Source organism: Cygnus olor, chromosome 2 (assembly GCF_009769625.2).
Source record: "Cygnus olor isolate bCygOlo1 chromosome 2, bCygOlo1.pri.v2, whole genome shotgun sequence".
In the NCBI taxonomy this organism is placed as follows: domain Eukaryota; kingdom Metazoa; phylum Chordata; class Aves; order Anseriformes; family Anatidae; genus Cygnus; species Cygnus olor.
In genome coordinates this window covers 146387629-146412846 of record NC_049170.1, presented here as the reverse complement: position 1 = coordinate 146412846, position 25218 = coordinate 146387629, and the positions used below count along the sequence as shown (strand labels likewise).

Sequence of the window (25218 nt, the reverse complement as noted above, 5' to 3'; positions counted from 1 at the left end):
CTGATGTAACACAGTATCACAGAGTATTTAACAAATTTGTCCCTTTTCAGTTTTTCCAGTAAGATATAGGTTAATGAAGCAGCTTTCTGACATGGAAACAAAGAGACAGAAACTTCTCTGTAGCTATTAAAGAAGACTCCTGCTTGAATGATTTTATGTTTGTAGAGTAAACTGAAGATCAGGAAAAGTTTTCTATTCAAGGAACCCCTCGCATCACGGTTATCATAGAATCATAGAATATCCTGAGTTGGAAGGGACCTACAAGGATCGTTGAATCCAACTCCTGGCTCCACAGAGAATGACCCAAAAATCAGACCCTGTGTCTGAGAGCGTTGTCCAAACAATTCTTGAACTCCAGGAGGCTCGGTGCCGTGACCATTGCCCTGGGGAGCCTGTCCCAGTGCCTGACCACCTCTGGGTGCAGAACCTTTCCCTAACCCCCAGCCTGACCCTCCCCTGTCCCAGCTCCATGCCGTTCCCTCGGGTCCTGTCGCTGTCCCCAGAGAGCAGAGCTCAGCGCCTGCCCCTCCGCTCCCCTCGTGAGAGCGCTGCAGGCCGCCATGAGGCCTCCCCTTGGCCTCCCCTCAGCCTGCTCTGCTCTGAGCTGGACAAACCAAGGGACTTCAGTGAACACTTCCAGTGATGAAGCATCCACAACTTCTCCAGGCAACCTGTTCCAGTGTCTCACCACCCTCAACTTAAAAAATGTCTTCCTTATATCCAAACTGACCTATCCTCTCTCAGTTTAAAACCATTGCCCCTTGTCCTGTCTCTGCAGACCCTGGTAAAAAGTCTCCGTCTTTCTTATAAGCTCCTGTTAGATATTGAAAGGCCACAATAAATTCTCCCCAGATTCTTTTCTTCTGTAGGCTAAATAACCCCAGCTCTATCAGCTTTTCTTCATAAGAGAGGTGTTCTGGCCCTCTGATCATTTCTGTGGCCCTCCTCTGCACCAACAGGTCCATGTCTTTCTTGTACTGGGGCCTGGGAGCTGGATGCAGTACTTCAGGTGGGGTCTCAAGAGAGCAGAGGAGGAGAATCATCTCCCTTGACTTGATGGCCATGATTCTTTTGACGCAGTCCAGGATACAATTGGCTTTCTGGGCTGCAAGTGCACATTGCCAGCTCATATCCAATTTTTTATCCATGAGTATGCCCAAATACTTCTCTGCACGGCTGCTCTCAATCCATTCATCATTCAGTCTGTACTGATATTGGGGATTGCTCTGACCAAGGTGCAGGACCTTGCACTTGGACTTGTTGAACTTCATGACATTCACGGGCCCACTTCTCAAACCTGTCAAGGTCCCTCTGGATGGCATCTCTTCCCACTAGTGCATCAAGGGCACCGCTCAGCTTGGTGTCTTCTGCAGACTTGCTGAGGGTGCAGTCAGTCCCCCTGTCAATGTCACTGATGAAGATATTAAGTAGTATTGGTCCCAGTACAGACCCTTGAGGGACACCACTCATTACAAGTTTCCATTTGGACATTCAGTCATTGACTGTAATGGATATGGCCATCCAGCTAATTCCTTATCTTGCTAATAGTCCATCCATCAAATCCATATCTCTCCAACTGTATATACGCTCCCTAAGCTGTGCCCTTCTGGAAAATTTGAGGAAATTTATGGGCCATAAAAGTCAATGTTCTTAGACATTGTTAGACCAGGAAGAGAGGCAAAATCCAGAACTGAAGACTCTTGCTTTTAAAGGCTTAAAATGTTCTGGTAACAAACTCCCCCACATTAAACTAGAAGGCAACAAACCAGGGCATTTCTGATACTCTCAGATGACTTGATGCTACACAAGCAGAGGTCATCTCTGAAACGTACAAGATCCTGCCTACAAAGGATGCTTTGTGCACTCTCTCCGAAACAATTTTTATGGCAATTACTTGGAAATTAAGTTCTACTGTATTTGCCACCAGCCTCAGTGGAATAAGGCTTTCATCCACTTCATATCAGCTTATAGGGTTTCTTTTCTGTTTTCTTGTTTCTGGCATGATCCAGTCCAGAGAATAGCTGCAATCTGTCATCTGGTAGTAGATACTGAATGTACATTAGGGGGGGAAAAATAAAAAAAGAAGCCTGCCAAGTCTTACAGCCTTAAACCTTTGGTGCAGTACAAGGCTTACAAGATGATTTAAAATCTGCATGTGTAGGAAATGAGGAAGATGGGCTGACTCTACACAGAAAATGGGTTTGGGACAGACTGAGATTGATGGCTTTGTGACAATGACAGTAAAGTTAATAGCTGATATAGGCAGACAACAGACTCCATTTTAAATTTAAAATTGAAGTGTGTACTGCTGACGGCATCATACTGACCATTCATTGCTAGACCTAATTTCTATCTGGTAATGGCTATGAGAAGCTGAATAGATTATGATGTGCATTACAGAGCACTTGGGAAATGGAATTAACTGCTTTGCATTTATTTTATTTTTTCTTCTTGTTTGAAACACAACTATTTAATGATTAGTAGAGGTGGCTATCCTTGAACACTCCTGAAGGGTAAAGATTAGTCACTCCCCTGGGAACATCTTTGTCACCTCTATTTCCTTTCCTCTTAGGAGACAGAAGGGGTGTAAATTGTGCTTGCAACAGAGTGGGAAGGCTGACACTGTTAAAATACAAGACCTCAACAAACCCTGGAAATGATTTATCACCATTCTCCTGGGCAGTTGCACTCCATGTTCAGATTTCCACTCTGCAGATAGTTTGTGCCTTTCAACAGCCTGAATCCAAACTTCAAATACAAATGGTCTTGGATCTGGACATGGAAATCTGCATACACTCAAAGGCAAGAGCTTTTCACATAATCAAATAAAAACCTGAAAAAAAAAATAATAATCTGAAACAAAGGGAAATCAAACCCTTCAGTCCTGTGGGAAGCAACCCTTTGCTCTCTTTATTCCTGTCATTACTCCCTCTGCTGTATCCACCCTGCCCCTCGGGGACAGAGGCACCCATTAGTTTTGTACATCTCCACCTTTACAAACAGAGACCTTTATTGGCATACCCATATAGGCCCGATCTACAGAAGTTCCCCGTCATTACGTGTCATTGAAGAGGCTTTTTAAAAGTACACAGAACATACAATCACCTTCAGGAAGAAATACTTGTGCCTCAAATGGGAACGTACCCAGTGCACACGTATGAGGTGCATGATACTCTCCTTATGCCATTAGTTTGGGCTCTGTCATCGTAACAACCCTTTCTGGTAGGTGCTGTGCTAGCAGGTAGAAAATGGTAGTACATTCCATAATCTGTTCCACGGCTGTATTTCAGAGTATCAGCAGGCTGAAATTTCCCTGTTTTCCTTACTCCCATCTGTGATGAGAGCCTGCAGAACTCACAGGATTTACGGTTTATGTACACTCTTTTTTTGTTCAACAGGAAAACTAGCTGAATTTTTAAAGTTCAAACCCTCAAATCTAAAAGACACATAGTCTTTGCATGTATTAGTTCCAACTCCATTCTGGCTTAATAAAGCAAATTTAAATTATAGTTTTCTCTGCAACTTCAAGGAGCCATAAAATAAATAAATCTAATTGTATTTGGCTTAACTACCTTGAATCTACGTATCACTTTCAAAATCCTAAAGTGGGGACATAGTTTTTATGAAATCTAAGCTACCAAATTGTTATGATGAGACATTGGGACTGTGGCAATAGTAAACACATGTAAAAAAAAATTAAAAAAACAATTTCTTCTCTGTGTGGAAAGTGCAATGCCTATGTTCTATTTCCATTCCTTGCTCTGTTTCTGCGATTGCTGGAGGGCATTTTAGATGCAGTTGCTCGGAGTATTCAAGACCTTTAAAAAAGTCTTCATTTCCTAGAAAGTAATTAAAACCGCCCACATTGAACAAAAAATATATGTAACATATGCAAATGCTCCCCAAGCAGCATGTGGGTTACATAACAATTTATACGACGATGGCTACTTTATATCTGAGGCAAAATACGACCGCATTTTACACATGCTTGGATCCCCCTGTGCCTCTGCACTGGAACAAACATGCTCTCCCAGCATGGACTGTGACAAGAGCTCACACTGCACAGCATGCGAGTACTGCAGTTGTTTTTAATCGCCGGTGGTGAAGGGTGGATAAATAGCCTCACATTTCCCTTTAGTAAATGACCTCGCAAGTCCTGCTGGATCAACAGACAGGAATCAGGAATCAGTTACTTCTACAGCTTGGTAGCAAGATCACAGATCTGTTCTTCCCTAGGAAATGAACCAAAGCTAAGGGAGGGAGGCTGGGGATGTGGGGGGGGGAGGTAGGGAGGGAGAAACAAGCTGCTGCTTCATTTTCCTTACAGCTCCGATTCCTCTGTAATAGAAATCCCATGAAAGCACCTTAACCCGAAGAGGAATTTCAGCAGCAAATCATCACAAAGAAGCCATGAAAACCTGTTTAATACTAGTAGGTGGCACCTTGTCCAGGTGCTCTCGGGAGCTCACCAGCTGACAAACAGCCCTCTGATTACACAGACAGTTTATGACTGTAAAATCTAAAGGCAGAAAAACAAGAAAAGTCAGTTTAGTACACCTCTTGCTTTACCAATGCAAGATATGATTTTTTTAATTTTTTTTTTGCCTTTTCCCAATCCATTTTTCTAGTCTTTTTGTGCCAAATAGTTTTAAAATTTACAAGTAACCAAAGCAACACCTTCTAAACTCCTGGGGAAATTAATATTCAAGAGGTGTCCCATCCCCAGCTCCCTGTTGATGTTTGGTGAAATAACTTCAACAGTTGCTCGCCTTCTTTCACTATTCTGTACTATAGGCACTCCAAATCACTCTAATTCTCTCTTCTCTCCTAAGCATTTACCCAAGATTTTCCCTATTTGAGCTTTCTTTTGGCTTTCAGAAGTTATTGTAATGATTTTTCATATGGCAGCACATTGGCATTCTTCTTTTTCCCTGTGTGAGTAACATGCTGACCCCAAAACTAATGCAGCATTTCATGCAGAATTACCGGCCTCGGAGCAGGAGCGCTCCCATTTACACTCCCTACCATGCAGTATTTGGTCATGCACCCCAGAACTGCAGTGGCTTTTTTCCCCTTCACTGCATCCCAATTATCTCTTTAGTGCGGTTTAAACTGTGTTTTTCCAAATCCTCTTTCCCTGCTGCTATTTGAGGGCCAATTTGTATGTCTAAGTTTTGATTGTTGCTGTTCTGTTTCTTTGTATTTTCCCTTTATTTGAAAGTCTTCCCACTTCAACAGTGTACTGCAGTAATGGGCTGCTTTCATATTCTTCTTTCCCTTATGACTGTAAATACCAGTAAAACCTCTACATGATGATAAAAACAACTGCATTGCTATTCCCTGCTACTCAGACAACTTTAAAATCACATCCTTCTTCCTATTTTGGCAATCTGAGTTTATTTTTCAAGTAAGATTTCATGAGAAAGAGCACACATCTAGGAAAGGATTTTGTCGTAGGATATGTACATAATACCGTTGTTTCAGCCACTCCTCTTCAGTTCTGTTCTAGTGCATTACCCTATAGCCTTGTAGTAGGGGCAGTCATCTGAGAAGGGAAGGTGAGAGCACGAGGGGCGGGAGAGGGACTAGCAGATCAGGCCTCTTGCAGGATTTGGGCAGAATAGCACAGGGTTTACACAACCTCAGCAGTGATTATCAGGTATCAGCTGCTAGGGGTATGTATGAAAGCAGAAGTCTAAGTAAATAGGCAGCTGAACATCACAGCATATGACGAACTGAGATGCTCCTGGTGTTAAACGCACACAAAAAATGTGCCTCTGCTTATCTGCATCAAATATGTCTATATTTACTGGGCCTCATGCAGTGAAAAGCCCTGTAAAACATTTATTCTGCTTCTGACCATATTCACATCAGTACATACAATACTCACGGCTCATAGTAGTGTTATTTGCTGCGTAGTGTTGTAACAGCTGCTAGAATGCTTTCCCCATGCAAAGTGAGGAAAAAAAAATCCTTAAAATTTATACAGAAGCTAGATTTAACAAGATGAAATAAATGCAGCATAGTGAAACTTTAACTCTTACGTTATATCCAGTTATCCATTACATTTTCTTAAAAACCGGCATTGGTATACAACCTATTGTAACTTTCATTAACACCCATCAATACACACCAGCCAGCTTGCTATATTTGTGTGTAAAAATAGAATAACCTCCAACTCAGAAAAAAAAAAAAAACAAAACTTTTATTTCAAAGTCATCCAGCACAGCAATGAAATCTTTGTTCTTATGAAACCAGAATCCCTGACCGTCTCCACCTAAATCCATTATTTACAGTGATGAATTTAAGTAGCACTTGTATACAGGCTCCAATTTCTCTCTCAGTAAGAAATACTATGATCAGGGCAGGTTTTTCTATAGGACAACAGAAACAGCCATGGTTTATTAAAGCGCTCTGGATGTGGCCTTGCTGCCTCTGTGGAAGTCAAGAGGAAAGGTAAACTCCTTCCATCTTTCCTGAACGCTGCATAAATCTGCTCTGCGCAGTCTTTTTCGTGTAAATAAACCTTGGACCCTTGCGTACTGCCTAGCAGGCATCTTCGTGTTGTCATGCTGAGTTCAGTTCACTTACTGAACGGAACGCTCAGAATCTGTTATATTATCTATAAAGCTGCAGGATTAACGGTTTCATCTTGAGTCTGTGTTAACTTGGGGTACTCCTACAAACATGCTACAAAGTCCTCAACATCCCACCTCCACTGCCCCTGTTCCTTTCTGGGCCCTGAAAACCCCATCCAACCCCTCAAACATTTTTATATTCCAACAACAGAACCACCCTAGGTTTTGGTATCTGCTCCCAGGACTGTCTTAACATTAATCCAGCTTCTGCCTAATCTGAAACACAAGAAATAGTCAACGATATACAAATAAAACATTAAAAAAATCTGTTGTTATTGCTTTGCTGGTATTTGTAAATATTACAGTTGGTGCCATTCCATTAACCAGCAGTTAAAGTTCAGTTAGCATTAACTAAAACATTAATTTTCAGCACATGTTGATGCCCAGTCATTTCTTTAAGTGTTCCACAGTTGAAGTACTGTCACTTTTCCTAAACCTGTCATCTTCTTGACCAAATCCTATACTTACTCATGGATGTGGTAGCACATGAAAGTAAGGGTAGTGTATATAATTCATCTGTGTAAGTCAAAGTGTATGGCTTTGGTCTTATACCTTGCAAAGTTCCCATTTTGACAGTATTTCCTGTGATAATTTACAATTCCGTCAATTCCTACGCTTTGCAATTTAGCTACTGCACTATCTATTCTGGTAGTGGTTTAAAGTGCTTTCTCCTCTCTCCCAGATGAAAAATTGTAGTATAAACCTTGGCTACTGCCAGCAGCTGCACAGAAGAAGCTGAATATTGTATCAGCCTGACATCTACTTGCCGTATTTGCACTCTCGTCCATGGTTTAGGTGACTTCTGGACCATTTATATGCAATAAAAAAGCCAACAAATTTTAGAAAGATTTAATGAGAAGACGTGGATATTAAACGGGCAGTAGAGGAAGGGACAGACTAATCTCCATTTTCCATAATTATTCCAAAACTATAACACAACGCTAAGTACTGAGAATTTTACCTCACAATTAAAATATTGGTTCCATTCCAAAATCCACCTGAAATATTTCCTAGGCTGGATGCATGCTTATGTGTACACTAAATAGAAAGCTGACACTGTACCTTGCAAATACAAAGATATGCCTACGTTGTAAGCAAACAAAACCAAAAAATCTCTACTAGCAACCTTCATCTCATTTTTAAAGGCTTTCTTCAAAAAATTAATCAATTTTGTCTTTACCTATGGAATAACAATGACTCTCACGGATGAAGAAATCAACCATCATTCCTGACTAACAGCAATGCTGTAGTGGACAATCTCTAAATGGCAAATGAACAGTTCTGCTGCTGGCTTTGCCACTGAGTAGGCTAACAAATCCTCCATTTGTAAGGTGGAAGAAAAGTGACACACCTTACTTGTTAGGTGTTTTGAGACCTAGTTAGATCTAGAAATTGTCACAGGTATCTATTACATTCAATACCAGGTAACTAACCAAGATGTTTTCTAAGTATGTATCCATCCATCTTTTAGATCTAAAGCCTTCAAAAGGAAAAATAAAAGACAACTACGTTGTACCAAACGTCAGGAAAAAGTCACACATTGTTAACCAGGTGATCAGACCTATTAATAGCTGATTACCTACCAGCGGTTTTTACTTCAAGGAGTAGGCAAATGGGCTAAAATTATTAAAAAGCAAAATAAAAACAAAAGACCAATAGAACAACAAACCAGTTTAAAATTTTTGAAACCATGCATCTCTAATCAATGAGAATTCAGTACCAAAACCCCATATATCTTGCAAAAGGTTAACACTTAACTGGACTCTTTAGAAGGTTCTGAGCAAATCTTCCAAAGAAAACTATCAAGGAATCTAAGTGGGCATGGAATGAGAGTTCAAAAATAAAATATAAGAGGCAAGTCACAAGAACGGTTAGTTTTCAACCTGACAAATATTAACAATCAAGAGTTCTAAGGATTTGTATTGAAACAGTGTTATTTTAGATATTTATTTATCCTTAAAAAGAGATACATAGCCCACTTGCAGAATCTATGGATAATAAACATTAAGAATATATTCTAGGCTAATGGAAACCGTGAGGAATACCAGAGGCAGTACAAAGAAAGATGAAGGCTGATGACTAATTCAAGATAATGAACTGCTCGTACATGCCAATGCTTTTTGGGACTGGAAGGCATAGGAAAAGGATTAATGAAAATTTTACTCAGCGTAATTCAGTGAACAAACGTATTCCAACCACACAGAATGCTACATGAATATTAGACCTGACAATGTTAGGAGCAGTACTCAAGAAATGGTAACATATAGCTACAGAAGAAATTAAGGTTTGAGAATATATACAATCTTCATTTAAAATGACTTACTATATCCATGAGAAGATAGGGGTAGTTTTACGTAGCTTTTGAATTTTGCTCCAATTTACCTAATACCGCAAGCATGCAGTAATAGGCTATGGGATAAGATGAACTTAAGAGGCACAGTAGCCTATAATTTCCGTTCCTACAACAGGAAAACATAGACCATCCTAATATTTGATCATTTATTTCAGTCCTGTAGCTTACTGGAGCTACTTTTCTCTATGGCAACTTTTCCTCTCTATAGATGTGGTTTGCACTGCAGAGCAGCACGCAGATTTTAAAAGCTGCGTATTATAAAAAAAAATCCTGAAACACTTCATTTATATAGTCCCAACTTGCATAGCAATCCGAATTATTACCATAAATTACAAAATTTATTATATTCACCCTAAGCGAATCGCTCAGGTACAAGCTGTAACATGAATCTTTTGTAAAAAGAACGCCAACACTATTTATCACAGAAAAAACATTTTAATATTGAAGATGTTTCAAATATTGCTTCAATATGGTTGTAGGAAAAAAAATCTTAAAATTAAGCATATCCAAACAAATTTGTATCTTTTCCAATTAAAGTTCCATTTTCTTTGTTCAGTTTCGCATTGCCAACATGGCATTTATGTCCCAAATGAGATTCCGTAACTGATCCATGATCTGCTTCAGCTGCTGATTCTTCTGTTTCAGTTTCTGTGGGAAGATTTTATGAGAAAATTGTTGTCATTAGTTGAAATAGTACACTCGGAAATACAAAAATAGTGTTACGAAATGCTACATGTATCTTTTTTCCCAGCTGTCTGAAGGTAATATTAGTGGGATAATACATCATCTTTAAAGTACAATCTCAAAATACAAGCAAGACTAATGACCTTTGCTAGGGAGGGAATGCTGATTCTTTTCACAGCAGTCTTAGCATCAAAACACTTGATCCCTTCAACAAGTGCAAGCTTGTGGGGATTGGCCCTCTCTTACTAAAGACCAAAAGGCAGCACTTTATGTAGGGAGGAGGAATTGAAAATTCAGACCAAAAGAGGTCAGGGAACAGGAAGATTTATGTTAATATATGTTGTATAAGTTGGGTGCTCAGAAAAGTGAGGTATTAACAGTCAAAGTCTGAAGAAAGCACAAAGTAGAGGGAGAGCCAATCAAGCCTTTCTAGCCCTTCTGCCTGTGTGGGTCAATCCTGATGTGCTAAGCAATCCTGTCTTCGCACGTATGCTGAATTCTTTAGAACTGGGTACTTGCTTTTGGAAACAGAAAAAGCATTTGACAGAACAGCAAACTCACCTTTATTTGGGTGAGTAACCAGAACGCAAAAATTATGTCTCTACAGAAGAAAGATCAACGCATTAAGCCACTGCAGAATCTCCCTTACCTTTCATGTTCCACTATAATACACATATTTATTGTCTGATTTATTCATTTTCCTGCTCAAATCAAAGCTGTCAAGAACTAAGTTATGTGTATTGTTAACAACAAACCTAGGCCCTTCATTTCATTCAAATTTGATAAGATGTCAGCCTTCTCACATCAGAGATCAAACTACTTATTCATAAGGGAAGTCCAGAGTTCCAAGTAAAGCCAAAGCACAGGGAAGACTTGCTACCATTCAAAATGTTTCAGGTTTGACAGAACTTTGTTCTTCTGCACTACACAAATGGCAGTACATTAAAAGAATAACTCAGATCAGTAATGTAACCAAAGTAACGGTGATAAAAAAGAAACAAATAAAGCAGTACGCTGAAAATCAGAGTCCTGAATTTTGATGTGAACAACACACCAATATTTTTGGGATGCCAGGGTAGTCAGATGGAAAAGAAGTCCGGAGAGGAAAAAAAAAAAAAAAAAAGGAAGCCTATTCACTTCAGACCTGTAAAAATGGTCTTCAGTAATACAGTAATCAAGAAAGGGAAACATCCTTGAACACAGACTTTGGTGAACACATTCCCTGGAAGCAAGCAGAGACTACACTCAATTTCAGACTCCTGAGAAGCAGGTAAGACAGATGTAGGTCAGTTCACATGCACTAATTCGGGAGTTCTAACCAAGCATTTGACAGACTAAGAACTATTTTAATGTAACTGTACATTTATCTAATCCTTCTTTTCCAGTTGCTAATTCAAGACTTCACTACCCACAGCACAAATCCAACTCCTAAAGACAACTGAGAAGCACGTGGCTATGACAACATCCAAATGACAGAATTTTGTCTCCCTCCAAAGCCAATGACATAACGTCTCGATGCTTCAGAAAGCACAAGAGGGATGAGATAAACAAGCACTTTCATACCTGTGACATTTTTAAAGATATTTCTGTTTGCCATCCTTAACTTTCAGTTTCAGAGAAATCAGCGAATGTTGCATCAAAACTACTAGTTTAATGCAAGCTGCCACTCCTGCCACTCACCGATACTGAGGGCATGTCATTTCACTATTTTTCAAAGCCTTCATCAATAGAAATGAAGGCTGAACAATCAGCGATGATTATTCAAGTCGCAGGTAGAAAGAACCACCATTAACCTTCGGTATTGCAGACTGTGTTCTCTCCCCCTCCCTTTCTAATTGTACTCTTACCTATTTTTATGTAGATAAGCTCATATGAACTTTACATAAGTTACGCCCAAAAGACTCATTCTGTAAGACAATTATTTTCATTTCTTGTGCAACTGTTACGAAATAGTAAATTACTTGATCTTTGCTCCATGCTAGACAAGGGAAACTTCACATTGGATTTCATTTGTTTTCAAAGTGTCTGTAAAGAGAAGTGGTATACAATTTCACCGTATCTAAAGATAATTTTAGATCCTTTTCTTTGCTGCTTTATTTTCTTAGCTCTTCTATTCTACTTTTTCCAGAGACAGGAAAAAAAATCTAAGACGAAGCACCACGTCTGGACTGCAAGACTGAAGAAAGAATAAATGGGGAGGAGGAAAGAGCATGGTATCCTAGTTGAAATGCACTTAGCGATCTTTGTTACTGGTCTTCGACAGACCGTGGTCCCCACCACAAACTACTACAAAACTGCTAACTTCTGTGCCACTGGCAGCGCTGGCCTCTGCTTCAGGTTTTGCTGAACCAATAAGAACATCTCAAATTATCCTTGGGAAGAGAGGTGAAATGGCCTTCTTGGGGAACAGGCAAGTTCAAAATGGCCCTCTTGGGAAACAGTCAATTTCCGTAAGAAGCTTCTGCAGTGGTGACAAATTTTTATTTCAACAGATTGCTTGCAAGTTGTCTCCCACTCTTTCCTCCTTCTCCTGAAATGACTTAGTTGAACTCTGGACCACTTCTCAGAATTAATGGCTGTATGAAACAAGAAAAGGCACTTCATCCTACATACATACTGCAGCTTCTGTCTGTATCTGTTTTAAAATGGTATAGAAGAAATGTATGAGGCAGTTTATAATGAGTTTCACTGATCTAAATTCACCTTGTATCTGACAGGCAAGTTTCAGGCTGGATGTTAAGAAAAGGTTCTTCACCGAAAGGTGGTCAAGCACTGGGACAGGCTCCCCAGGGCAGTGGTAACAGTACCGAGCCTGCTGGAGTTCAAGAAGTGCTTGGACAATGCTCTCAGACATAAGGTCTGATTTTTGGGTGGTCCTCTGTGGAGCCAGGAGTTGGACTCAATGATCCTCATGGGTCCCTTCCAACTTGGGCTGTTCTATTATTCTGTTGTTGCCTATCATAAAGGTGATCTCCCTGATCAGTCCTGAGAGGTTTTCTGTGCTGATACTAATTTTCAATGTGATTACCTCTCCACTTTGACTGGTGCTGCAAATATTATTGCCACTTAGAAAGGACTGCACTCTTCAGCAACCGAACAGACCTTAGTAGGCTTAGGTCAGGCAGGGCAATTGCAAAAACACATACATAAGCACGAAAAGCAGTAAGTGAAACAAAGAGGGAGAACCGTAACACACATCCAGACAATACCCATCTTCCGAGGAACTCGCAATAAACAACTTGAAATGTTTCATACAGATTTGGATTCAGAAGGACATAGTAACTTCAACTTTGGAATCAATTTTTGACTTAAATTCACTTTTGGTCCACTTTCATTTCATTTGAAATCAGGGCTGTCTAGACTAATCCACAGCCTTCTATCAGACATGTATCAAAACTTCCCTTTGCGCACTGATCCATCTCTCTCCTCGTATTAAGCTCAGTTATCTTTCAGAGTTTAAAACCTAAACATCACCATGAGTCATTCTGCACTCAATCTATTTGTTAAAATTCTCTTCTTCAAGCAAAGACAATAGTGTAAACTGTGGAAGAGTCAGATTACATTCCAGCTGATGCTTGTAAAAATACATCAAAGCTTTGTGCCTGTGTTTTAAAGGTACCTCTTCTGCTTCACCAAAAAAAAAAAAAAAAAGAATAATTCTTCTGAATACTGTGCCAGCTATAGTTTATACCTGCTCTGGTCAAGACCTGCAACAGTAAAGTCCATCAGTGCATCCAACTTAACAGAGCATTAGATGTTAATCATAGTAGTATCTTTACTTGCATAAATCTCAGAGATTTAAAAATAACTATGTTGACTTGGTTGAATACCACCCTACTATTGGGAGAACTTGTATCCTCTTCTTTTTCATGAGTATTCCACTACTTCTGACCATGAAATTACTGTATGAAGTGATTGTTGAAAGTCTTATCAAGATGACAACGACCTCTGCTTTTTCATGCAAGTCAAAAAGAAGAAATTTTTACAGAAACAATGTTTATGATAGGTGAGAACAAGTACAGCCTGCCCTGGCAATTTATACTGTTCTTTTTTTAAATAACTCCTTCATAGTGCAATCTCTGAAGTGAGGAGGTGGGAAAACCTTTTTTTTTCTTCAGTTTTATAGTCAAAAGACTTGCAACGTTACGTGCACAGAACGGAAAAAAATGATAGAGAAAATCGCATCAGTACTTTGCTCAAACTCCCTTACAGCTGCCAGGTGACATTCTAAGTCATGGCTACTCAACGTATACCAAGGCATGCTTTCCATTCAAATTTCACACATCCAGCTATTTATATATCTTTTAAGTGGTTAAAAAAGTATTAATCACTGAAACAGTAACCACTGGACAATTAAATATATTCATTGTTCATTAGCTACGTCTTTTCCTGATCATAGGCTGTTCATAGGCAGCTGTTTTATCCTTACGGAAATGAGAGATTGAGTTTTCTGCCTCTCTCCAAGCCATACAGGTGGAAGGAAACTGCTCACCTTCCTGACAAAAGCAGAGGCACCACTGACAGCCTGTGCTCCACTACATGCTCAGTACTTCACGCACATCGAGCCAGGCAGCAATTTCATGTATCCACTGCTCTGTCGCTCAAAGTGAAATAAGAGCATTTATTAAAACAGTCGAATGTTTCCTTTACAGTAATTATTCACCATCCAGCGATGAAGTCTGAGGCCTTATTTCCTTACGCTTACCCTGTAAGTGATGTAGCTTTTCATGGAATTATCCATTCCCAAGGTGCTTCACCACATTCCTTGGTGTTACATTCCCATTCTTAACACGAAAAAACACACGGATGTGTAATGCCTACTTACAGACATCAAAGTAAGTCATGGGAAAACTATGGATAAATATGGATAAACCAGAATTCTTGTAATTTTATCTAATGTTATGTGGCCAAGGGGAGAGCAGGGAACTTTCTTTGCTTAGACATCAGTAGGGCTTTTGACACACACACTCTCATAGTATCATGGCAGCCAAACGGGAGGGATGTGGTTTGGATAGGTTGATTATAAGGTGGCCGGTTTTCCACCAAGACTACCGAACTCCTAAGTGTTGCAATCTGCAGTGTTACGTCCAAGTGGCAGTCAGTTACTCCTGGTGTTTCTCAGGATTGACAGTAGGGCCAGTACTCCTAACGTTCTCGTTAATGACCTACTCACACTTAATGACCTAATCACCGTTTGTGGGCAATCACAAGTTTGTGGGCAATACCAAACTGGGGGAAGCGGCCAATATGCTCAGTGCTCGGCTGTCCAATTCAGAGGGAGCTCAACAGGTGGGAGAGGCAGGCTGATGCCTATCTCAGGAACTTCAACAAAAGCAAGTGGCAACACCCCACACCTGAGACAGAATAAACTCCTGCAACAACAGTACAGGGCGAGGGCTGACTGAATACAAAGCAGCTTTGCAGAAAAGGGCCTGAGGATCCTTTTGAAACTTTGCCTGAATCACATTCAGCGTGTCAGAATCTCCAGACCTCCCACTGAGCCTAAATTCTTCTAGGGTTCTGTCGTTACAGACAGCCAGTTCGGGTGCCCAAACTGGCAAAGAACTGTGCACTGTGCAGATTAATGTGCTGAGAAGGTGCCCAAGTAAACAATTCTTCCTCTCTCACTGAAGGGTTCCTTGGTGTGCATTTGTATTTGGGGTGAAAAGGATTCTACAAATAGAAAACAAATTAAAAATACATGCAAATACGGTGATGGATAGCTTTAAAAGAATGCAAGTTTGCAGCATTAAAAAAAAAAAAAAAAAGTAGTTTTCAGGCAAAGTTCTTCCCTGAAAAGAAAGCCTAGTTGCAAATTGCTGTTATTTTAAGGACTACCTCACAAAACAACATCAGCTCCAGTGCACAATGGTTTTGTTACCAAAAAAGCCCCAAGGTAAATTCATAACAACTTAACTCTGAAGCCTGTAAATTGTCTCTTCCCCTCTTAGCGAGATCACTGTTAACCACTTAGCAAAGATTCATTAAGGTATCAGATATGATTATTTTCAAAAGGGCTACCTGCAACATGTCAGTAGTATTTTCACATCTTTTCATTTTCAGACAAATGTATTGAGACTACTAATTATGCAATGGTTTTCCTATGTACTCATTTGAAACCAGACCTGCAGCATCTGAAAAAAACAGACCTGCATTTGCTTTATTTCTAAAAACAAACAGTAAAGAAAAAGCAGCAACACAGATTACAGCATTCTCACTCTGAGATTTGATTTTCTGTTTTAAGTCCTGCTAGATGTACCACAAGACCTGAGCCTGACATCTTGAAAATATTACAGATGATGCCGTACTTGTACGGTTAGACACCTGTAGGCAGAAGATTATCTACAGATATGAAGACAATTGGGTACATTTTTGTAACAGCTGCCAATTGTTGCAAATAACAATCACCTTCAATAATAACTTGCAGGACTTGGATTAGTAGACCAATGCAACAACTAAACTGATTCCGGAACAGTAAATTATTTATTACAGAAAAAGAGTGAAACATCTCACCAATTTACAGCTCTGGAAAGCAAATACCGATAAAACGAATAAGCAACAATTTTGGGAAGAACAGGAGAGAATTGTTTCACACAAAAGGTAGAGCTAGTTAGTGCTGACTAAACAGCTTTTTGTTTTGCTTTGGTTTTGTGTTGTTTTTTTCCTTCTAATAGCGGTGCATACTTACAAGCTTTCTGTTTAGTAACTGCTTGTATGGCAAAAGTCCCTTTTGATTTAAGCCTAATAGGCTCCATTTAAAGTTATGGTTGCTGGACATTACTGAATTGCTAGGACAAATTCATTACCTTGTAAACTGATCTATGTTTTTAATTAATGGACAGGGACTTCATAGCCAAGGCCAGGACACTAAACTTTCTGACCTAAAATGTAAGCCTAACGCAGCTGAATAAATAAGACGTCACTATACAGTAAGCTGATATCAGAAGCTACTGCAGTATTTGAGAGCACTGCTGCATCAACAGGTTCTTCTGCCCCAAGAGGAAGGAAGTAAAGGAAGCACACGATGGTCCCCCCACCTCCTCTGGACAACTGCTGGAGCAAAGCAGAGCTGTTACGTTTCAAGTCAGTGGCTCCTGGAAGGAGGCACGTCTTTGTGTGAGAATACATGAGCCACGAGGTTTTATACGATCTACTCGTTTCCTTTGTGCTTCCAACTGCAGGGGAGTGTCTTTCATACACACACAGGGCCACCAAAGAGCTCAGACTTGCTGGGAAGTCAAAGTAAGAAGGACAAAATTAAGCGACCCATGCACGGAAGGTCCAAGAATTCAGATGGGTTAGGCAATAATGTTTTTTTGATACCAGTAGCATGAAAGACTGAAAAGGTAACTGTCCATCACAGCAGCCAGGGTGAGCTGAGAGCGGGACAAGCAGCTGCAGGGAGAAGACAGTAGGTGAAGAATATAAAAAGCTTCTTCACCTGTCACACTGATTTCCCTGTCACAGCATTTTCATCAACATTTTATATTACTGAAATTTTGTTGAAAGAAATTAAGCAAAACTGAGCTGGAGATGGATGTTACATATTGCAGAGGACTGAAAAGCTGTCAGGAGTGCCTGCCTGTTAAGAAACAGAGAGGGCTATGTAAGTCCAGCAGCCAGTGACAGAAATTAGATCAATTAACCTGATTCTACCACATTTTCTTTGCTAAAATATGAATTGTTTCCTTTCTAGTCATGAAAAGTAAAGCACCTCCTGTTCTGTAATGGATTAAAATTTGGTCTTGGAAATTGGAGAAACACAAAAGAACGAAAAAAAAAAAAAAATCAGTGAAATCAGTGCAGTTTCAAAAACAAGCAGTTTAAATTTCTGTTGCAGCACATAGTAAGTATTTGTCCACAAAACACTACAGAAAGTTCAACTAACTTCTGAAAATTTACTGTTGAAAATCTGGTGTTAGGCATTTAATGTTAGGCATTTAAGTGTAAATAGAGGATTTCAGACCAGATTTAAGTGCCTGTTTGAACACATTCTTAATCGCTGATTTGCTACTAATACTCCCGTAACCCCGTCAACCTTTTCAAGATTTAAGGCTCATCATAAACATTTATGAAATTCTTTTCACAAGATCACACCAAGGAGGTTTAAAACCACATTAGCATACAAGTACAACAACAAGGGCAAAAACATGTCATAAAACTATCAAAAACACAGCAAATATGGACAGTTAAACTTATTAGCACTTAAATATTGCAAATAAATGTGCATAAATTCACAGTATAACATTAGGTACAATATAATATATACAACCTTGCTACATCAGCACGCAGCAGAAAGAATACAACAGTGAAGCTGACAACTGCTTTTCTCTAAATTCAGTCCCCGTTTTTGCTTGTACCATATGCATGAATTTTTCTAAATAGGTTATAAAAAAAAAATGGTACATCTCTAATTGTTGAAGACAAATGAAAATATTGGAAATATTTAAAAAGACAAAAATCCACCAATTATTCTCTGCAAGAAGGTTTATTTTAGACATTCACTTCCTTTCTTCTGTTGTTTTTGTGGATTATGCCTGCTTTTTAACAAGAATTTATAGATATTACAGCTACACAAATATCTAGAAAATCCTGTCTTTGTACTTTACAGACTGAAGGAACACTGCTCAATATTGTGGTCTGGTAATACTACTTATTTTTAATCTCAATATTATATTAGCATTTACTATAGAATATTTATTTTTAGATTTGAATTCATCTTTAGTAATTGTACTCAAATGCGTACTGCCACTCGAAATAAAAATTTAACAGCACCTTTATCACATGTGGCACATTTTTTCTGAATGTGTCAAGATTCTATGAATGCTGTACTTAACAAAAGAAACGTTCTTTCTTGAACTAACAAAATATAGAAAGTAGCCCTGAAAATTCTCTACCAATACATATTGTAATATTTACATACCTGATGTTTAATGCTCATTTTTCATGTACTTGCACAATAAAAGTTTTGGAGTGAAGTAAGTTCAACAGGCACCTTAACTCTAACTCCATGAGGGTGGTGAGGCCCTGGCACAGGCTGCCCAGAGAAGCTGTGGATGCCCCATCCCTGGAGGTGTTCAAGGCCAGGCTGGATGGGGCTTTGGGCAGCCTGGGCTGGTGGGAGGTGTCCCTGCCCATGGCAGGGGGGTTGGAAGTAGACGGTCTTTCAGGTCCCTTCCAACCCAAACCATTCTTTGATCTGTACTACCAACATCTAGTGGGCTAACCATAAACTCAATATACCATTTCAGAAGAATATACATTAAAAAGAGCCACAAGTTAAAACTGTTATGGTATCTAAAATCTACAGTGAGAGCTACAGCCAGAAGAATTTGTTTACTAGCGGTAATTCTGAAAGTTACATGCAAGAAGTTTGATGGTAGTCATCACGCATACAGCCTTCAGTGCAGCAGGCTAGAAATCCAAGCTTTCCAATGACAAAGCGACATTTTCTGTTTTATGTAAATCAATTTAAAACTTTCTTACCTTATTTACCTCCATGATTTCCCTTCTCTCTTCACTAGCAAAACGAAGCTGACTAGCGGCACCACGATCATCGTGCTTGGAGCCATCTTCTTCAACATATGGAATAAGTTGCTGAGAAGACAAGAAACATAAGCTTTAAAAAAAAAAGGGGGGGGGGGGAAGGAAAAGAAAAAAAAAAATGAAAACAGGAGATGTATAAATTACTAATATTTTCTCCAAAGGCTCAAACTTCCTGAAAAGAAAGGAGTGGAGAAAGTCTTTCTTTATCACCTCCAAACCAAAGGCCCAGACCTAAGTCATTTCACAAGTGCAGGCACAGCCCAGTATTAGCTTTTTAAGATGTTTATGACAAGTGATCCTTGTATTCTTGAACTCTATAGACTTCATTTTTAAAATTTACTATTCCACACCATGAAATAACACAATGGTGAACTTACCATTATTATCAAGTATTTCAGTGATGTAGTAAACATAATTTATGACTGGCTTTACACATGCAGATTAGCTACTTGGTTAATACCCTAATTATCACTTACTATTTTAGTGGGTGTCTGTTTGGCTATTCTTGAAACCAGACCCACAGTTACCTAATAGGAGTTTCTCCGTAAGGATTTTCCACTGGGATCTCCCCAGGCACGTAACACACTGTCTTTTTTTTTTTTTTTAAATAAGGTTCTACAAAGCCAACCTTTGATAAAGAATTTTTAAATGAATACTAATGTACGTTCCTTTCCATAACAACAACAAAACTGAAGGATCGGTAAATGTACTAGATACAAAACAAATACATGCTTTGTGTCAAAACATTCCCAAGCGAACATCTTATTCAAAAAATAATTATAAGCTGTAACATTTTATATATAACATACATACTCAAAGTCTACAGTCTAACATTGATTTTTCCATCCTGAACTGCGAGAAGCTAAAATTGATGGCAAAATTACACCCTTGTTAATATACGTATGTATCACAGACAAATGAAAGACAAGTAATTCATGCAAATGAGCAAGAAGCCATTAGCCCAAAAGCCAGGGGACGGGTCGCTCATCAAATACACGTTAGCTTGTTGCTTAAGTTGAGGTGTAATATTATGAAGCCTTCAGCTGCGTCCTCCAGCATTCTGATGTGAAGTTATTTGATGTTAACTCACTGAAAATTGAATTCTCTTCTACACAAGCTTTTATCAGACCATTCTCATTCAGCTTCTCAAAATGGACAAAAAGTACCGTACTAAGCTCAGCCATGAAAACCTAGTAAAGGCTCGCAACTTGTTGCACCTCCATACTATAAAGCAAAAGTAGTGTAGCCAGTATGTACTCTTGGAAAAAGCTCCTTCTCTCACTTATGGAAAAATAACATACATCCAGAGTAGATGGAATGTTATCCCCTAAAAACCTCCCATCTATCAGAAAAGCCAGGAATTCAAAGAACTACAATTAATACACAAATAAAACAGTTCTCTCTAGAGAGGGAATTTTGTAACGAGATCTGCTTCACAATCATCTTATAACTAGTTATGTTGGCTAAAAGGAAGTCGATAAGAATACCTATTAAACTAATAGCACGTATTAATGAAAGAAATATAACATTTTAATATCAATATTAAGAGACTAAGGAATATTAACAGGCACTGATTTTATTGATAGAATGTAAGGACAGAATTTCTTGCCATAAACCAGATGCAAATAGGAAATAAGAGAGAGAAAACAACAAAACGTTTTAGGTAGTTTCTCAACTCTACGTGGAGATACCTCATGTAGGTTATAAAAGGTGTAACGTAAAACTAAGTTTTATAGCCTGGGCATTCAGAGGGCTTGCCGTGGGATCTCTGCATTAAACAGCAAACTAGCAAACTCCTGCACACCATTTGCAATAAAATGGATAATGTGCAGCTAAAAATATATACCTGCTATCGCACAGCAAATAAGAGTTACATTAATATACCTTACACCAATTGCTGAAGCAGGTACCTGATTTTGCAGTTACTACAGACTACTCAGGAAGAAGTGCAGTGACAAACACTGACACTGATTAGCTGCATATCATAGAACAGCTTGGGTAGGAAGGGACCTTAAAGATCACCCAGTTCCAGCCCCCTGCCATGGGCAGGGACACCTCCCACCAGCCCAGGCTGCCCAAAGCCCCATCCAGCCTGGCCTTGAACACCTCCAAGGATGGGGCATCCACAGCTTCTCTGGGCAGCCTGTGCCAGGGCCTCACCACCCTCTGAGTGAGGAATTTCTGCCTTATATCTGATCTAAGTCTCCCCTCTTTCCGTTTACAACTCTTCCCCCTTGTCCTGTCACTGCCTGCCCATGTTCCAGGATATGCACAGATATGTCGGAAATTTAAGGGAAGAAGACAGGTTGAGGAAATATGGACGTATATATTACACTCTTCCATAAGCAACAGAAGTTAAACAAAAGTTCAAAACTACAAGACAAAAAATCAGTAACAAAGGCATTGCACATAAGTATTGTCAGACACCGATTGCTAAAGAATTAGACAGGGAGCCACAGAATAATTGTCTTGCTCATTGCAGTATCACACGAAGGTTAATAACTGGGAAAAAAAAAAAAAAAAAAAGGAAGAGCAGCATACATCTATTCCACTAGTGAGTCAGGAATCAGTTCTAAGTGAAAGGGAAAAGCCATTAAATAATTTGACTGATTAAAGAAGAGATTTGTTGATATTCTTCAAAGATAAGGTTAGAATGTCAGTCATTAAACAATATGATTGAGACTATCACTTAAAAGCCGAAATAGGAATTTAAGAAATCAGATCAAGATAAACGATGTGACACTTTTGTTCACCCTAATTCATACAACAAGAGGAATTGGGCATTAACTTCAGAGCAGCAAAGACCAAGCAGATAAAAGGAAAAAGAAGTCGTCCAACTGTTGATATAAAAACTCTGCTGCGCATAAGGTTATCAATGAGACCTTATAATATAAAAGAAGAAAAGAGCAACCCCACCCCCAACCACACGTGAAAATAAGACGGACTGAAAGCCTCTAAAGGGGATACAACTATTAAGCTTTTGCACACAAGCCAACTCTAACAAACCATGAATGAAGTGTTTGTTTTTGTTTTGTTTTTTTAAGGACAAGTTATCTCACTCCCTCACTTGTTGTAAGGCTCCCCCATAGTTTCTCTGACACACACAGCAGTGACCGCTGACAGAAGGACGTTAGTGGTCTAGAACGGTCTGCGAAGAATGGACTCCATTTCTTTATTCCTATGCAGTGAAGGGACTCAAATATAAAAGGTCATGTTTAAATGGTTGATACTCAGTGGGCAATCAGAAGTCGATACAGTAGCCTCTAAATCCAGAGGTCAGTAATTAAAGATCATCAGTTTTGGCTGATAAAGAGCTGTAAGAATTCACATCATAACATAGAACAGGCTTAAGAGTATTACTAAGAATCATAAACAACTTATGAGGGGGGAAAATAAATTTTGATTTTACTAGAAAAAGCATTTTTATTAGGAAAAACCTTTGGCCAATCCTACTTAAGTATTCTGCTGTTCCCTCTTCCACCACCACTGCACTTTCAGATTTGGTTCACCCTGGCTCAGAAGGTTAAGGATAGGTAAGTGAGGAAACTATGAAGGCACAGGCTGATGGGCAGAGCAAGGGAATAATAATCCTCATTACTCAGGCCGCCAGGCAAGCAGGTGAGGGCTTAAAGCAGACTAAACCAACCTCTTAAAAAAAAAAAAAAAGACCCTTTTTTCCTAGGGGAAAAAGATCAGTGAATCAGAAAAGAGGCCTGAGGAAAAAGGGGGAAAAAGGCTACAAATTTAAATGAAGTTTGATTTCAAAATTGTGCCACTTCCAGGTGGTAAGAATTGGTGAAACTTTCACACTAACATCACCATCTTTCAAACAGCTCCTAATAATAAAGAGGATTCAGTCCACAGAAGTATTCCAGTCTCACTTAAAACCTGTTTGCTCCAAGCCTGTTGCAACCCATGAGAAGGGAGGATATGCTAAACACAGCGCGGTCATTCTGAGTTGTTGTTTGTACATATAGACAGCTACTTACTTCGATGGGAACAGGATCAAGCCCAGCACAGTTCTCATTACATTTGTCATAGACTAATCTCAGTTTTCTGAAGAGTATTGATAGCTGGCGGAGGTGTTCCTGCAGCTTTCCCAGTCTGTCTTGATATGTTCCAGTGTGATAAGTAACACCATTTGGTAACTTAAAGGAAACAAAACCCAAAAACATTAAAAATATTTCTCTCATAGGAGGTAAATAACCTAAAAATAAATTTGAGGGGTTTTTTGTACATTTTAAAATAAGATAATCACACTATTCCCATAAAAATCACTGACATTTCTCTTGTTTTTTGGTACAATTCTGTATTTTCTCTGCATATCTCACGTACTAAATCACTGCTCTCAAAGAGCTTCACGTATTCTACATGTTGGTCACTGTCGGTCCCTCTGGAACTTTCAATGAATGCCTTCAGAATGCTTAAGCATTGTTGTTACCTGAGTATTATACTCTGCGTCAAGAAACAATTCAATGTCTGGTCACAACTCAGACAATCAAAACAAATTCAAAGTTAGCAAATATGTATCTGTACCTAAAATAATTACAAAAGGGAACTTCCAAAGACATGAAAATACATAGGGAACAGGGGGGATCACTTGCATGTTTATCTTCGAGGCTGTGTGTGAGAGCACTTCTGCTCTCAGCAGAGAAACATGACACAGGTTTGTACATTTTCTCAGTAGGTAACTACAATAAGGATTTTGTCCACTTTAACAACATGAAAAATGTCACAAAGTTTTGGTGGAAAACATTATAGAAGAATGAAATCACTGATCAATGACAATTCCTCAAAAATTACTCCCCGGAGGTTAATAAAAACACAGAAAAGTAAATGGCATATAGATACACTTCACTATTCTTAAAGGAAAAGATGAATACCAAGCGTATTTACAGCACATTTATAGTGGGCAAAAATAACAATTCATCATTTCTGAACATTCTCCATGTTCCCTCAATATACAGTAGCAAACAAATGTGCGCAGAGCAGCACACACTGCTCCAACCACCACTCTCTTTTCAAAGCACTATGATTGTAGAATCATTAGGGTTGGAAAAGCCCTCCAAGACCATCTGGTCCAACCACCCCCCTACCACCAATGCCACCCACTGAACCATGTCCCCAAGCCCCACGTCCAACCTTTCCGTGAACACCCCCAGGGACGGTGACTCCACCACCTCCCTGGGCAACCCGTCCCAATGCCTGACTGCTCTTTCTGAGAAGAAATGTCTCCTCGTTTCCAACCTAACCCCCCCTATGATCTAGTCACGCATGTAAATACCCTTAACTATCCCCAGGCAGACACACTTGGTACTGAAAACACTAGGAAGGGAACTGCGGACCGCTAAACCAAGCGACCCCGGCAGCAGCTGCCTGACCTGCATGTTCCTGAGGAGCTGGAAGATCTCCATGGTTCGGAACACGATGTCCTGCACCGTCTCCTGCCCGATGCGGCACAGCGACGCCGTGTTCACCTCCCGCGCCGCCTGGGCCTGCGCCCCGGAGAAGGCCCCGGGGGGCATCGCCGCCCCGGCCAGAGGCGGAGTTGACATCTCCGCCGGCGGACCGCTCCCACTGTTGAAAATTAAGACGGAATGATTAAATTATTAATTAATCCTGTCATAACAACCCTCAGAGCCTCCCCCCCCCCCCCCGCCCGCGGACAGGCCCCACACACCCCGGGGCCCGCCGAGGCCGCGTTGCCCTGGCAACGCGCAGGCGGAAGCGCTCGGCGGCACCCGGAAGCGCGGAGGAAGTGACGAAATACGAAAGGGTGGAGGGGGGCGAGGCGAGGGGCGGTTGGCGGCCGTTGGGCTGAGGGGGCGCTGAGGGGGGTCCGAGTGCCCCGGGTGGGGCTCGGCTGCGGGGGCACCGGGAGGCGGCGCGGGCGCTTCTCGTGGTTTTGGGGGGAGTTTTTGTGTTTGTCTGGATTTTACAGATAGATTAGAACCCAGGTGTGCCCGCCCGGAGCCTTGCAGCTCGGTTTTTGGGGTT

The 25218-nt window shown here is 40.0% G+C and overlaps 1 protein-coding gene across 1 annotated transcript; it reads right to left on the bottom strand.

The window, feature by feature from the left end:
* Positions 1-9410: 9410 nt before the first annotated feature.
* On the bottom strand, positions 9411-24993 carry MED30 (mediator complex subunit 30). Its single transcript, XM_040546934.1, has 5 exons — positions 24902-24993; positions 24603-24798; positions 23211-23369; positions 19162-19272; positions 9411-9639 (listed from the first exon to the last, which is right to left on the bottom strand). The coding sequence occupies exons 2-5, from the start codon at positions 24774-24776 to the stop codon at positions 9544-9546; spliced, it is 540 nt and encodes a 179-aa protein (XP_040402868.1). The 5' UTR covers positions 24777-24798; positions 24902-24993; the 3' UTR covers positions 9411-9543.
* Between the last annotated feature and the right edge of the window lie 225 nt (positions 24994-25218).

What these genes read in the sequence shown, in the direction of transcription:
- MED30 (XM_040546934.1), bottom strand. Translation starts at nt 24,776, where the DNA reads ATGTCAACTCCGCCTCTGGCCGGGGCGGCGATGCCCCCCGGGGCCTTC. An exon ending in AGCTCCTCAGGAACATGCAG is followed by an intron (nt 23,370 to 24,602) that starts GTCAGGCAGCTG and finishes GTTTCCTTTAAG; the next exon opens with TTACCAAATGGTGTTACTTA. An exon ending in TTGATCCTGTTCCCATCGAA is followed by an intron (nt 19,273 to 23,210) that starts GTAAGTAGCTGT and finishes TTGTCTTCTCAG; the next exon opens with CAACTTATTCCATATGTTGA.